The following is a 12,958-nucleotide window of genomic DNA, read 5'->3' as shown; positions in this document are numbered from 1 at the left end:
GTGGCAAACAAAAACACAAAAAGCACTGTAAAACATTTTAAAAATAAAAGACTTTAAAACATATTAAAACAATTTATGGGAGTTGCAGACCAACATCATCTGAGGACCCCACAGTGGTTACCCCCTGGCTTAGATAATGAGTCATTCAAATCTGATTATGCATCCATGTGTTACACACCTATGGGCAGAGCTTGGAAAAGTTACTTTTTTGAACGACAACTCCCATCAGCCCCAGCCAGCATGGCCACTAGATTGGGCTGATGGGAGTTGTAGTTCAAAAAAGTAACTTTTCCAAGCTCTGCCTATGGGTGCACACTAACTTCCAGCTTCTCCCTAGTTCCAGTTGTTGGAAGCCTGCTATCTCGTCTTGTTCTCATTTTCGGTTTCTCTGAGATTTGCCTTCTTCTTTACTTCCTAGGATCATCCATAAAAATGGCTATACAGATCAGGAATGCAGAGAGTATAGGTCCGTGGTTTACAGTAATATGCTACAATCCATTCTGGCTATTGTCAAGGCAATGTCCACATTAGGTCTTGAATACGGGAACTCAGGAAGCAAAGTGAGTATGATGCCTTTCTCGACATATATTATTTTCTCTTGGTATCAGTGTCGCCAGGGCATCAGTTTGGGATCCTCATCTCTGAACCTCGGGAATCTCTCTTGTGGGGAAAATTACACTCATGGTCTCTTCCTGCATCCATTCTTTTTTTCCTTCTTCATAGCAGTGCCATAAGTCAGTTTACCCCAGGAAGGTTTCTCGGAAGTGAAAGAGTACAACTGCCATTGTGCTCCATACACTTCTCTCCTTACCTCAGTTAGCAGTCAGGAGGGGAGAGAATTTGATCAGTTCACACTGCCAAACTGATCAAATGTGCACTTTCCAAAACAATATGAGAGCCAAAATGCAGTCATCCTTTGAAATTTGCACTCATCCAAATTTTGCAGTGCAGTTCTTCCAACAAGCAATGTTCTGCAAAAACGCATATATTCATGTGTGGAAAACTGTGCATAAAAATGAACATATGAGCGGAAATAGCATACCAAAATGCATTATATTAGGAGAAATTGCTTGCAAAAATGTGTATATTAGTCAAAACTGTATACAAAAGAGACAAAGCTGGATCTGGAAGTACCCCCAAGCTATGTATCTGCCTCTTCAATGGGAATGCAACCCCATCTAGAGTAGAGACCTCCCTAATTCCTGGACCTGAGAACCACCAACCCATCTTGTCAGGATTCAGTCCCAGCTGGTCCAGCACATTCCCCTGTTCACAATCTTGCTGGAGATTTTTTGGCCAGATAGTAACTGCCACTGGGTCATTCAAGTTAATATTGCTCTGAGCAATCCTGAATTCTCTTATTTGTTTGTGTATATGAGGGCAAATGTAATTCATATGTAGGCCCTCTGTTCTCATACAGATACAATAATTTTTGCACATGTGAGCAAACTCCTTCCAATGGAAGTGTGAAGATGTGTTCTCAAATAGACATCACAATTTATTTTATTGTAACAAAGACAAAACATCAGTGAGAGATGACCTTATCTGTTTGAACTTTGTTTTTAGCATAATTTCATATTTGATTATAGGGGTCAGTTTAACTTGGAAGGCCAATAAATCATGCTGGTAGTGAATCAAAGCTATACCCCAAATACAGTCTTAGAACAATTTTAAAGAAAATATCATTGTTTGAAGTCACAGGGTGATAGAGTGCTTTTGGTGACCTCATACAGTTAAATTCAGAACTGCTCTAGGGTGACATTCAGCAATCCAGCTACTTGTTGTCATGCCCGCCCGACCCTCAGGGTCCCGGGATCATGCATCAGGCTCAGACCCCCACCCTTAGGGAAATGAGACTGGAACCAAAAAGCTATTACTTCACCCTTGCCAAGGCTGTGTACGCTCACAACAACCCTGCAAGGCAGAAGGTAGGCTGCCACCACCCCTGTATACTGGTCCACTCAGAGCCAGGGGATCTCTGAGCCCAGAAGGTATATAAAACCAAGGTCCTAAAAGGCAAGAGTCACAGTTACACTCCTTGCCAGGCACCTCTGGTTTAACACTTAAAATCCAAGCTTTTAACTTCTTAACCCTCTTTGGTAGTGAGTGACTGAGATTGGGTCAAAACACTGAATTCAGAACCACCCCTTCTCTCAAATGAACACACCAGGTTAAATAGAAGTAGCTTTATTAAAATATATAAGTGCACATATCATATAGCAGCAAGTAATCCTTTAAGACCATTCACCCAACAGGGGTTTAGGTTCTTACAAGAGAATTCATACACACAACAAGAAAATAACGAACTATCTCACCTAACTACTTACATACGAGGTAGTTGGTTGCGTGGCACCTCTCCTAAGAGAGATGGATGTTCAACATAAAGCAATGGAACCAGACATAGGTTGCCTTCCCATAAGCAACCCCAGGAACCATAAGGCAGAAAAGGTTTGGAACTCTGGTGCCAGTCAGCATAGGCAGAGAACAGAGAACAAAGGCTATAGGTCCCTAGCCCTATACTTAAGGGAAAAGGATCCTAACGGTCCAAGATTAATTGACCAATCAGGAATTGACTGATGTAACTTTCTTCTCGATGTTTCTCACATTTTCGCGCCTTCAGGCCCCCCTCCCAACGGTGTTTTCCAACTGCATAGGCCAAGGATGACCTTGGGTGCCAGGCACTTGCTAATCAGCAAAGATAACCAGGTGCAGCTTGTTAAGGCTTCTTCTAACCGTCTTCAGCTGGAAAATGAAACTCAACTTTACAAATTAGCAAAGGCTTGTCTTTTCTAACTGGAACCATCTCCCAGAGTCCCTTACTGGAGCCAAAGTATTGTTATCAGATCTTTAATAACTCATGACCATTACAGGTTCATGACACGCCCCTTTTTGGGAAGATGATGTCAGAACTCTGGATAGTTCTGCGTCATCGCCACAGCAACCAGGGATAAGGGAACAATAAAAAAAAAATTCCACCAACATTGCACTATATACAGCATATATTTTAAAAAAAAGAAAAAAGAAAAAAGAACAAGTTAATACATTTTTAAGCAAGTGAGCTACTTCTTGACTTATGCCTTCTTAATATATACTAAATTGCAAAGTAACAACAAAAGAAAAAAAAAATTAAGGGACCCCTAAAACACCCAAGAAAAAAGGACTTTATTAAAAAATAAAGAAATAGAATAAAAAATGGGGTGATCCAAAAGCTGGTCCAGGTTCAAAAAAGGTCACAAGCCATGAAATCTTATAAAAGTCCATAAAACATATTAAAAGCGTAAAAGAGTAAAACAAGGTCTAAAAACAGTCCAGAGGTCATCAGAGCCGGGAAATCAGTCCGTGGAATGGGCATGAATCAAATGTCAGTCAACTGGAACAGGTAACCGAGATAAAGCATCTTCAGCAACCTCCACAGCAGGAGTGCAAGTCAAAACCAGGTGTTTCCTAGAAAAATATTGCTTCATCATATTCACATGGTATACTTTAGGTTTCTTATGGGATTTAGGGTCAATTAGCAGATAGTTGGTGTCGCTCAACTGGGCCTTGACAATCAAAGGGCCTTCCCAGGCCACCGACAACTTATTGTCTACTTGGGCCTTTAGTACCAAAACTTCTGACCCCTCAACGAAGTGTCTTTCTTTAGCGTGAGCATCATAATGGGCTTTCTGCTGTTGTTGAGCCTCCCCCAAATTCTCATGAGCGACAGCCAAAACATCTCTTAAAATATTCTGTAACTTCTGGAGGTAAGTTACTACCGACACAGGCATAGCTTCCAACCTTCCTTCCCACTCATTCTTGAGTAATGACAAAGGCCCCACCAGATCCCTTCCAAAAACTAGCTGGTTGGGGCTATAGCCCAAGCTGGCAGAGGGAGTAGCCCTATAGGCGAACATCAGGAAAGGTAAAGCTACATCCCACTCTCTAGGATGTTCTAACACATACGCCCTTAACATTTTATTAATAGTGGCGTTCATTTTCTCACATAACCCATTCGAGGAATGGTGACCAGCAGTCGTAATGTGATGTTCCATGCCAGCAAGTTCCCAAAGTTTTTTAGTTAACTTGGCCACAAAACTCGGCCCTCGGTCTGACAAAATAGTCTTGGGAAACCCCCAACGCGAAAATAACTCTAACAAGGTTTTAGCAATGACTGGGGCAGTGATGGAACTCAAAGGAATAGCTTCAGCAAATCTCGTGGCAAACTCAATTACAGTCAAAATAAATCTTCTCCCAGTCTTAGTCGGATTGAAAGGGCCGATCACGTCCACAGCCACTTGAGCAAAAGGTTCTGCCACAATCTGGGATACTTGTAAGGGTGCCTTGGGGTGATCACGCGCATACCCAAGTTGTTGACAAATATCACAGGATTTTACATATTCTTTAACAGTCTTAGCCACTGAGGGCCAATAAAAATGCTGGGTAACAGAAAACAAAGTCCGTTTCACACCCAGGTGCCCCGCAGTCACAACATCATGGGCCAGCCGCAATACATCCAGGCGAAAAGGTTTTGGCACAACTAATTGTCTGACTGGTTGCCAATCCGTAGAATTCCCCCCAGGTACATGTTCTCGATAAAGCAAGCCTTTGTCCCAATAAAATCTCACTTTCACAGTCTCTGATAAGGCAGGAGGGCTTCTCTCGGCCTCTTCTCTGCAGTTTTGCAAACTCTCATCCTTCAATAAAGCTGCCTTAAAGGCTTGAGAGTTGGCTGCCGGTAATTTACATTCCTCTGTCTCCCCCACACTGGGTTGCAAGGAGTTTTTTCCCTGTTGTTCGGGCAGGGTCCCAGCTCTCCCCTCGGCAGCCCTCTCTTCCTCGCCATCCAGAGGCCATTTCCCCACACAGTCTTCTATAGGTTGTGACAAAGTTTGAGACCTGGTAAGAGCGTTTATTTCCGCTTCACGTACAGTCTCTTGATGACTTAGGAACAACAAATCAACTCCTATTAAAACATCCCATAAATGGTCATCCGAATGAACTATAACTCTATGGCGTCCAGTCCAGCCTCTGTATGAAAGCACCACCTCAGCTACGGGCACTTGCACGGTCTGTTGTCCATACGCTGTGACAGCCACTTGTAACTCTGGAACATATTGCTCCGGCTTGACCAGCCGCTCTGCAATACTGGTAATTTCTGAGCCTGAATCTATTCGCCCCTTGACCTTAATACAGTTAACATATATGGGTTCAGAAAACTGCGTTTGAACCCATTCTTTACATTCCAATGAAAGGGGTCCTGGGGAGTCTTTCTCTGGAAACAAACTGTTCTTTACTCCTCCCTCTCTGTCCCCTGACACAGTTTGTACAACACTCACCGGCAGGGCTCTGACTACAGCTCCATGAGGAGTCTCAGGACAGTCTTGTGAATTTGAGGCAGAAAATACAAAGTCTGATTCCGCTCCATTCTCCTCTGCTGACGACCAAGAAGAAAGTTCAGGGAGTTCCGCTCCAGGGGACGCTAAGTCTTTTACACGCGCAACTGGAGCAACCCTTGGATTCTCCCTCCCAGCAGGGTTGGGCTTAAGCAAGGTTTCAGAACAGGAATTAGCCTTATGTCCGATTTTCCCACATTTAAAGCAAATTATTTCTCCACGGGGCTTCTCTTGCAATGCAGCCTCGGGCCGGGTGGAAGGCACTTTGAAGTAGCCAGCAGGCCCCCCTTTCTCTCCCTTCGCCGGTTGCCCTGGTTTCTGCATACCTGCAGTCCCTCGCCCCGGCGGTTTCACAGGAACATACTCCGGTCTCCGAAACAAAGTATACTTTTCTCCAGCTCTGTTTTTAAACATACGATCTGCTAGCATGCCTGCTTCAGTCAGAGAACGGGGCTGCTGGTCTCTGACCAGAGCCATCAAATCTCGAGGGAGGCGTCTGTAAAACAGTTCTTTAGCAAACAGATCTAAAACCTCCTCTCGGGTTACAGCCTCTGCCGTGTCTGCCCAGCGTGCCACATTCCTGCCCATTCCCGAGGCTTCTTCTGATCTGCCTCTAAGTGCCGAAAACAATCCTCTGATGTTAGCGCAAAGTGAGACTTGGCCAAAGCATAAAAGTAGTCAAAATCATCTGCATACTCCAGTGGCAAAGAGTTCAACAGTTCTCTCAACTCGCCTTCAGCATTAATGCGTAAAGCACTCATCCAGTACTTTTTAGGCACACCTTGATCTCTACAAGAGTGAGCAAAAACTTGGAAGAAGGTAAAGATGTCATCTGTCTCACGAAAGGTCGGAAAGGATTTTTTATGGAGGTCTGGTCTTCCTCCTCGCGGTTGTTGCATCTCACGAGCAAAGCTTTCCCTACTCCGGCGATCTTCCTCCATAGCCTTGAACTGCAGGGACAACAGCTTCATTTGCTTAGCCAGGTAGCGCTGCATGCTCCTAGGCAGCTCTTCCTCATCCAAATCTGATTCCTCCTCATCTTCGCTATCCTCAGTTTGCTTAGACACGAACTCCTTGTCATCCACAGAAGGCTGAGGTATAAACGACAGAGCAGCAGCGCCTTCTTCCAGCTGAGCAAGCTGACTAGGCAACGCAGTGTCTGCCAGGAGCACATCCTCGGCTCCATTCTTTTGAGATCTAGTTTTTATCTTTTGCGACATTCTGCACTAACCTTACTACCCAAAGTAACAAACAATTGTGTCAGAAGTCTCTTTAAAATTTACAACTTGCTGCAATGCACTTATCTCACACAGCGTGTTCACTTAAGAGCAGGAATGGCTTCGATCCTCACCACTGCCAGCCATGTCATGCCCGCCCGACCCTCAGGGTCCCGGGATCATGCATCAGGCTCAGACCCCCACCCTTAGGGAAATGAGACTGGAACCAAAAAGCTATTACTTCACCCTTGCCAAGGCTGTGTACGCTCACAACAACCCTGCAAGGCAGAAGGTAGGCTGCCACCACCCCTGTATACTGGTCCACTCAGAGCCAGGGGATCTCTGAGCCCAGAAGGTATATAAAACCAAGGTCCTAAAAGGCAAGAGTCACAGTTACACTCCTTGCCAGGCACCTCTGGTTTAACACTTAAAATCCAAGCTTTTAACTTCTTAACCCTCTTTGGTAGTGAGTGACTGAGATTGGGTCAAAACACTGAATTCAGAACCACCCCTTCTCTCAAATGAACACACCAGGTTAAATAGAAGTAGCTTTATTAAAATATATAAGTGCACATATCATATAGCAGCAAGTAATCCTTTAAAACCATTCACCCAACAGGGGTTTAGGTTCTTACAAGAGAATTCATACACACAACAAGAAAATAACGAACTATCTCACCTAACTACTTACATACGAGGTAGTTGGTTGCGTGGCACCTCTCCTAAGAGAGATGGATGTTCAACATAAAGCAATGGAACCAGACATAGGTTGCCTTCCCATAAGCAACCCCAGGAACCATAAGGCAGAAAAGGTTTGGAACTCTGGTGCCAGTCAGCATAGGCAGAGAACAGAGAACAAAGGCTATAGGTCCCTAGCCCTATACTTAAGGGAAAAGGATCCTAACGGTCCAAGATTAATTGACCAATCAGGAATTGACTGATGTAACTTTCTTCTCGATGTTTCTCACATTTTCGCGCCTTCAGGCCCCCCTCCCAACGGTGTTTTCCAACTGCATAGGCCAAGGATGACCTTGGGTGCCAGGCACTTGCTAATCAGCAAAGATAACCAGGTGCAGCTTGTTAAGGCTTCTTCTAACCGTCTTCAGCTGGAAAATGAAACTCAACTTTACAAATTAGCAAAGGCTTGTCTTTTCTAACTGGAACCATCTCCCAGAGTCCCTTACTGGAGCCAAAGTATTGTTATCAGATCTTTAATAACTCATGACCATTACAGGTTCATGACACTTGTCACAACCCGACTACTTCCTTTCAAGTGACTTGAGGTAGGGAGATTCACAGCAGTCATGAATGAAGCTGACAAGATGCTGGACATGAACTTGGATAGTTTTAAAAGAGTATTAGACCCATTCATGGTGAATAGGGGTATCAGTGGCTACCAGCCATGATGGCTGTGCTGTGGAGACAGTATTAGAGATGTGAAGTCCCAGAAAAAAACTGGAAAAGTGGGGGAAGCACAGTTTTTTCCTTAGTTTTTTTTTCCCCCAGAAAAAAACAAAATTGGTTTCAGGAAAAAAAGCAGGGTAAAAAGGTGCCCCCTCAAAAAAATCCACCACCCCCAAACTGCCACATCTCCAGGAAGTATGCTTCTGAATACCAGTTGCTGGGAATCTCAGGTGAGGAAAGTGCTGTTGTGCTCAGGTGGGCTTCCCATAGGCATCTGACTGGTCACTGTGAGGACAGGATGCTGGACTAGATGGGCCTCTGGCCTAATCTGGCAGGGCTGTTACATTCTTGTAAGTACACCGACACCAGCATCTGATCAGGATTGGCTGTCACCCAAGGCCATTTATAGGCCACTGGTTTTCTGTGGCCCACACTTTTCTTCTCTGCTACTCTTCTGAGCCTTGGAAGACCAGCAGAATCTGCATCCCTCAACAACAACAAAAATGCCCAAAGTATTTCTGCATTCTTCAGATGGGTTTCAAGATGTTTGGCCTCTTTCTTTCCATACACATACCTATCATTTTGTTCTGATTTGTCTTTCCTTTTGAGTCAACTAGTTAATTCCTAGAGAGCCAGTGTGGTGTAGTGGTTAGAGTGTTGAACTACAACCTAGGAGACCTGGGTTCAAATCCCCACACAGCCATGAAGCTCACTGGGTGACCTTGGGCCGGTCACTGCCTCTCAGCCTCAGAGGAAGGCAATGGTAAACCCCCTCTGAATACGGCTTACCATGAAAACCCTATTCATAGGGCCACCATAAGTTGGGATCGACTTGAAGGCAGTCCATTTGCTTTTAAGGAAGAGAAAGAGACAAACCCTCACTTCCCACCTCAGTTAATTCCTATATGTTTTTAAACCCTTTTTAAAAGATGCTTTTTACAGCTTAAAAAAAATGTTTTTAAAGTTTTGTTTTGGTGTATTTTAAGGTCTGTTTTTATGATGTTTCGATATGTTTTTAGTACTTTTATTTGCCGCCCTGGGCTCCTGCTGGGAGGAAGGACAAAATATAAATCAAATAATAAATAAAATAAATATATGGGCATGAACAGTAGTATCAACTAGGATTGGTCTTTTGGGGGAGGGGTCATACCATTGGGTAGGGGAGAGAAGGAGGGGGCTGACAATTGCAGCAGTAGTTTATTTTTGTATGCTTTAAAGTTTTTAATGCCACTGGCTTTGGTGGTGCTACCATCAGTGTTCTTCTTTCCCAGAGTGGTATCTCTTTCACACCAGTGCCCTTATCACTCTGGGGCAGAAAAAGGGCAGCCAGTGGTGATGTCAAGATAGGACTTTGGGGCAGACATCCAGGGCCCATTTCAGCAGAATGCAGCAGGGCTGGTTTATAGCATCATGAACCAGCTAAAGACCTGTAAGTAGGGTTGCCAGGCTCAGGGCCTGAGATTGATCCTGTATCTTTAGGAGAAGAGAATGTTAGCAAAGTGCAGGTGTTCTTGCAACACTGTAATGGGAAAAACCACAAGATGGAATTCTCACTTCCCCCTGCCTGACTTTTAAAGATACAGAAGACCTCTTGGAGGCCAGGCCTGGCAACCAAGAGGTGTTTTGTATCTTTAAAGTTGTGCAGGGGGAAGGGAGAATTCCACCTTGTGGTTTTTCCCATTACAATGTTGCAAGAACACCTGCACTTGGCTCACTTTCTCTTTTCCTAAAGATACAGGATCAGTCTCAGGCCCTGAACCTGGCAACCCTGCCTGTAAGTCCAGAGGCTAAAGGTACCTAATTGCCCCAGAGGCTTAAAAAACTTTTTTTAAATGGGGAGGGGAAGTAAGAAGCCCCACCTCTGCTACAATGATAAGTTTTTTTCCCTTTTCCCTGGAAAACAGTTTGCAGGTCAAATCATCACACACAAACACCAAAAAACACCATGCTGTTCTAATTCGCCATATTCATAATATTGTAGATTATTTTTTGCTGTTTAAAAAAGCAAGAATCAATCCAAGGTGAATCATCTATGGCATTTTCATAGCATTTTAGAAGAAAACAAAGGTCAAGATTCATTTACAGAAATCTCATTTCAGGAAGATGAAAGGCAGCTTTTTGCAATAGCAGATTCCATGGAAGATGGGACCATGTCTCCTGAACTGGCTGGAATAATCAAACGATTGTGGAAGGACCCAGGGATCCAAGCCTGTTTTGAAAGAGCATCTGAGTACCAACTCAATGATTCAGCTGCCTAGTAAGGGACAACCTTACAACTAATTCTGGAATCCTAAATTCTTGGTCTGTGTGTATATGTCTGCATCTTAAATGCCTGTCACTTTTCACAATGATACACTTACATCTTACAAAACTGATTCTGCCTTCAGCATGCTGGCACTATTCCTATGCTATTGAGCTATTGTCATAATCCTATTGTCACAATACTATTAAGCCAGCAGAAGAACAACAGAATTACACTAGTAATATACTACAGTATATTATCTAGATCATTAAAACCAGTAACAATAAAAATCACATCTAGTCCAGAGATACAACAGAATCTGCCAAATCCGTTTATTTATGTATGTATGCATTTATTATTTGATTTATATCCTGCCCTTCCTCCCAGCAGGAGCCCAAATCCATCAGACTGAAAGAGCATAATAACAGAATAGAACAGGGGTAGCCAATATGGTGTCCTCCAGATGTTGTTGAACACCATGTCCCATCAGCTCCAGCCAACATGGGGCCAATAGTCAGGATGATGGGAGTTGTAGTTCAACGACATCTGGAGAAGACCACACCTGCTGTCCCAGAACAGAATAGCACTCATGAATAAGCCACCAACAATAAGTGGGTCTTCAAAGGCTTCTTCCACTTTGTTTTTAAAAAGATGTCTTTTTAAACTACCAAAATGAGGGAAGTGGAGAAGGGAGAAGAGGTGGATTTTTTTGTGTAGGAAACCAATTTGGGTCTCATGTCTACTGAAACTCCAAGGCCAAGCAACTGCATGGAGACAAGCTGCTCCTGAATTCTAAGTGCACATGGGCAGGGGTTTGCAGTTGTTTAATTATAAGGAAAAGGCATTCTGCACATGCTCAATAGTACTTGTTATTCCATATTCCAGGGCTCTACCCTGGTATTGAAAACAGATACCTAGGCTCAACTCTGATTACATGTTGTTATTTATTATCCTGAAGGAGCCTAGTGCAGTTGACACAAATGGTCTACCACTGGGCTATGGCCCTTCTCAATACTGCCTGTGTAGCACTGAAAAGCTCTGGACAGCTTTTTGGTAAAACATAGTAATGGAGAATTAAAAAAAGAAGCTTTATTTAAGTTTTTTAAAAAAATCCTACATTGCTCTGTTTTAACAACAAGACAGAGTTCTTCAGAACTCCAGAGGTGACATTCTAGACAGCCTTATGATGCAAAGCCTATTGGAGGCATGCAAGGCCTATATTGGAGGCCCAAAGGCCTATCTCAGAGGACATAAACAACCACCTGGAAGGTTTTATTTATTTTAGAGTGGTGTAGACAGCCAGTGTGGTGTAGTGGTTGGAGTGTTGGACAACAACCTGGGAGACCAAGATTCGAGTCCCCACACAGCCATGAAGCTCACTGGGTGACCTTGGGACAGTCACTGCCTCTCAGCCTCAGAGGAAGGCAATGGTAAACCACCTCTGAATACCGCTTACCATGAAAACCCTATTCATAGGGTCACCATAAGTCGGAATCGACTTGAAGGCGGTCCATTTCCTTTTAAGGAAGAGAAAGAGATAAACCCCCACTTTCCCCCTCAAAAATATGAAACTAATACAGACTTTTGAATTTTAATTGGCCTAATAAATATATTGTCCTAATATACATTTTGGAGGAAAATTCCCAGGCATAAGCTCCTGGACCTATTTGTCTACAATTTGGCAGGCTTGGTCCACTTTGGAGGGGCCTGTAAATTCCATTCACTTTGGCCAGAAGTAGGGATGGGATCTGTTGGCTGGTGCTAGTTTGAAAGCATTCCATCATCCGTACAGGCTGCATCGATTTGAGTTCATTCTGTATCCTGCTAACTGCTGCTTTTACTGATCTGGGTTTTTTTACTCAGAAAAATATCAATATTAATATTAATTTATATTGATTAATATCAATATTTTAAAGGAAAATATTAATATCGATATTTTTAAAGGAAATATCAATATTTTGAAGGAACTATCTATATTTCCTTTAAAATATCAATATTTTGAAGGAAATGTCCATATTTTAAAAGGAAAGATCAATAAATTATAATTCTTACAATCAATGTTTTAGAGGCAGATTTTTTTAAAGTCCATTTTCAAAAATAGCCACGGAAATTTTCTATATTAAAATCTGATCCTCAGCAATTGAGAATAAGCAATTTAATGGAAAATTTGGTACCAAATCCAAATTGCGCAGAATTCTAGCACATCCCTAGCCAGAAGGGGAAAAAGTTAAAGCCGTTTTTAAATTCCCTGTTACAGTGAATGGAGGACACAATCACTTCTTTTTGTACAGAGCTGCCTGCAACCTGAAACTAGGGATGGGTCTCATTGGTTGTTTCTGCTGATTTATCGCTCCCATTTTTTTGTCACACTCTGAAACAACAGCACTCATTGCTCTGAAACACAGTTCATGTTAGAGGTATGGCTTGGCCTATCACAAAACTACCGGTAGTTCTCTGCTCTGTTGTTGAGCTTCGACCTGCTGAACTTGCAAACGTTGTCATTGATCTGTATTCTCCTATTCCAAGTGCCTCTACTCAGATGTAAGTTCCACTGAATTCAATGCAGTTTATGCCTTTTTTGTTAAAAAAAATAGACCTATAGGTCTAACAACAGAACTACTCAAAGGCTTTAGGATGCAGCCAGATAACAATGGGGAGAAGGGAGCACAGACGGTTCAAATTCACATTTAATGACAGGGAGACAAGCAAAGTTGTGAGTCTAA

At 43.0% G+C, this 12,958-nt stretch overlaps 1 protein-coding gene across 1 annotated transcript in view; it reads left to right on the top strand.

Moving 5' to 3' along the window:
* Nucleotides 1-12,958, top strand: part of GNAT3 (G protein subunit alpha transducin 3) — a 32,462-nt gene that overhangs the window by 13,904 nt on the left and 5,600 nt on the right. Inside the window, exons 3-4 of the mRNA XM_061637863.1 lie at nt 419-560; nt 10,093-10,250. Of these exons, the coding sequence (XP_061493847.1) occupies nt 419-560; nt 10,093-10,250 (300 nt within the window). The remainder of the gene's footprint in view (nt 1-418; nt 561-10,092; nt 10,251-12,958) is intronic.

This window comes from Rhineura floridana, chromosome 8, assembly GCF_030035675.1.
Source record: "Rhineura floridana isolate rRhiFlo1 chromosome 8, rRhiFlo1.hap2, whole genome shotgun sequence".
Classification (NCBI taxonomy): Eukaryota; Metazoa; Chordata; class Lepidosauria; order Squamata; family Rhineuridae; genus Rhineura; species Rhineura floridana.
This window is presented reverse-complemented; position numbering and strand designations above follow the sequence as displayed.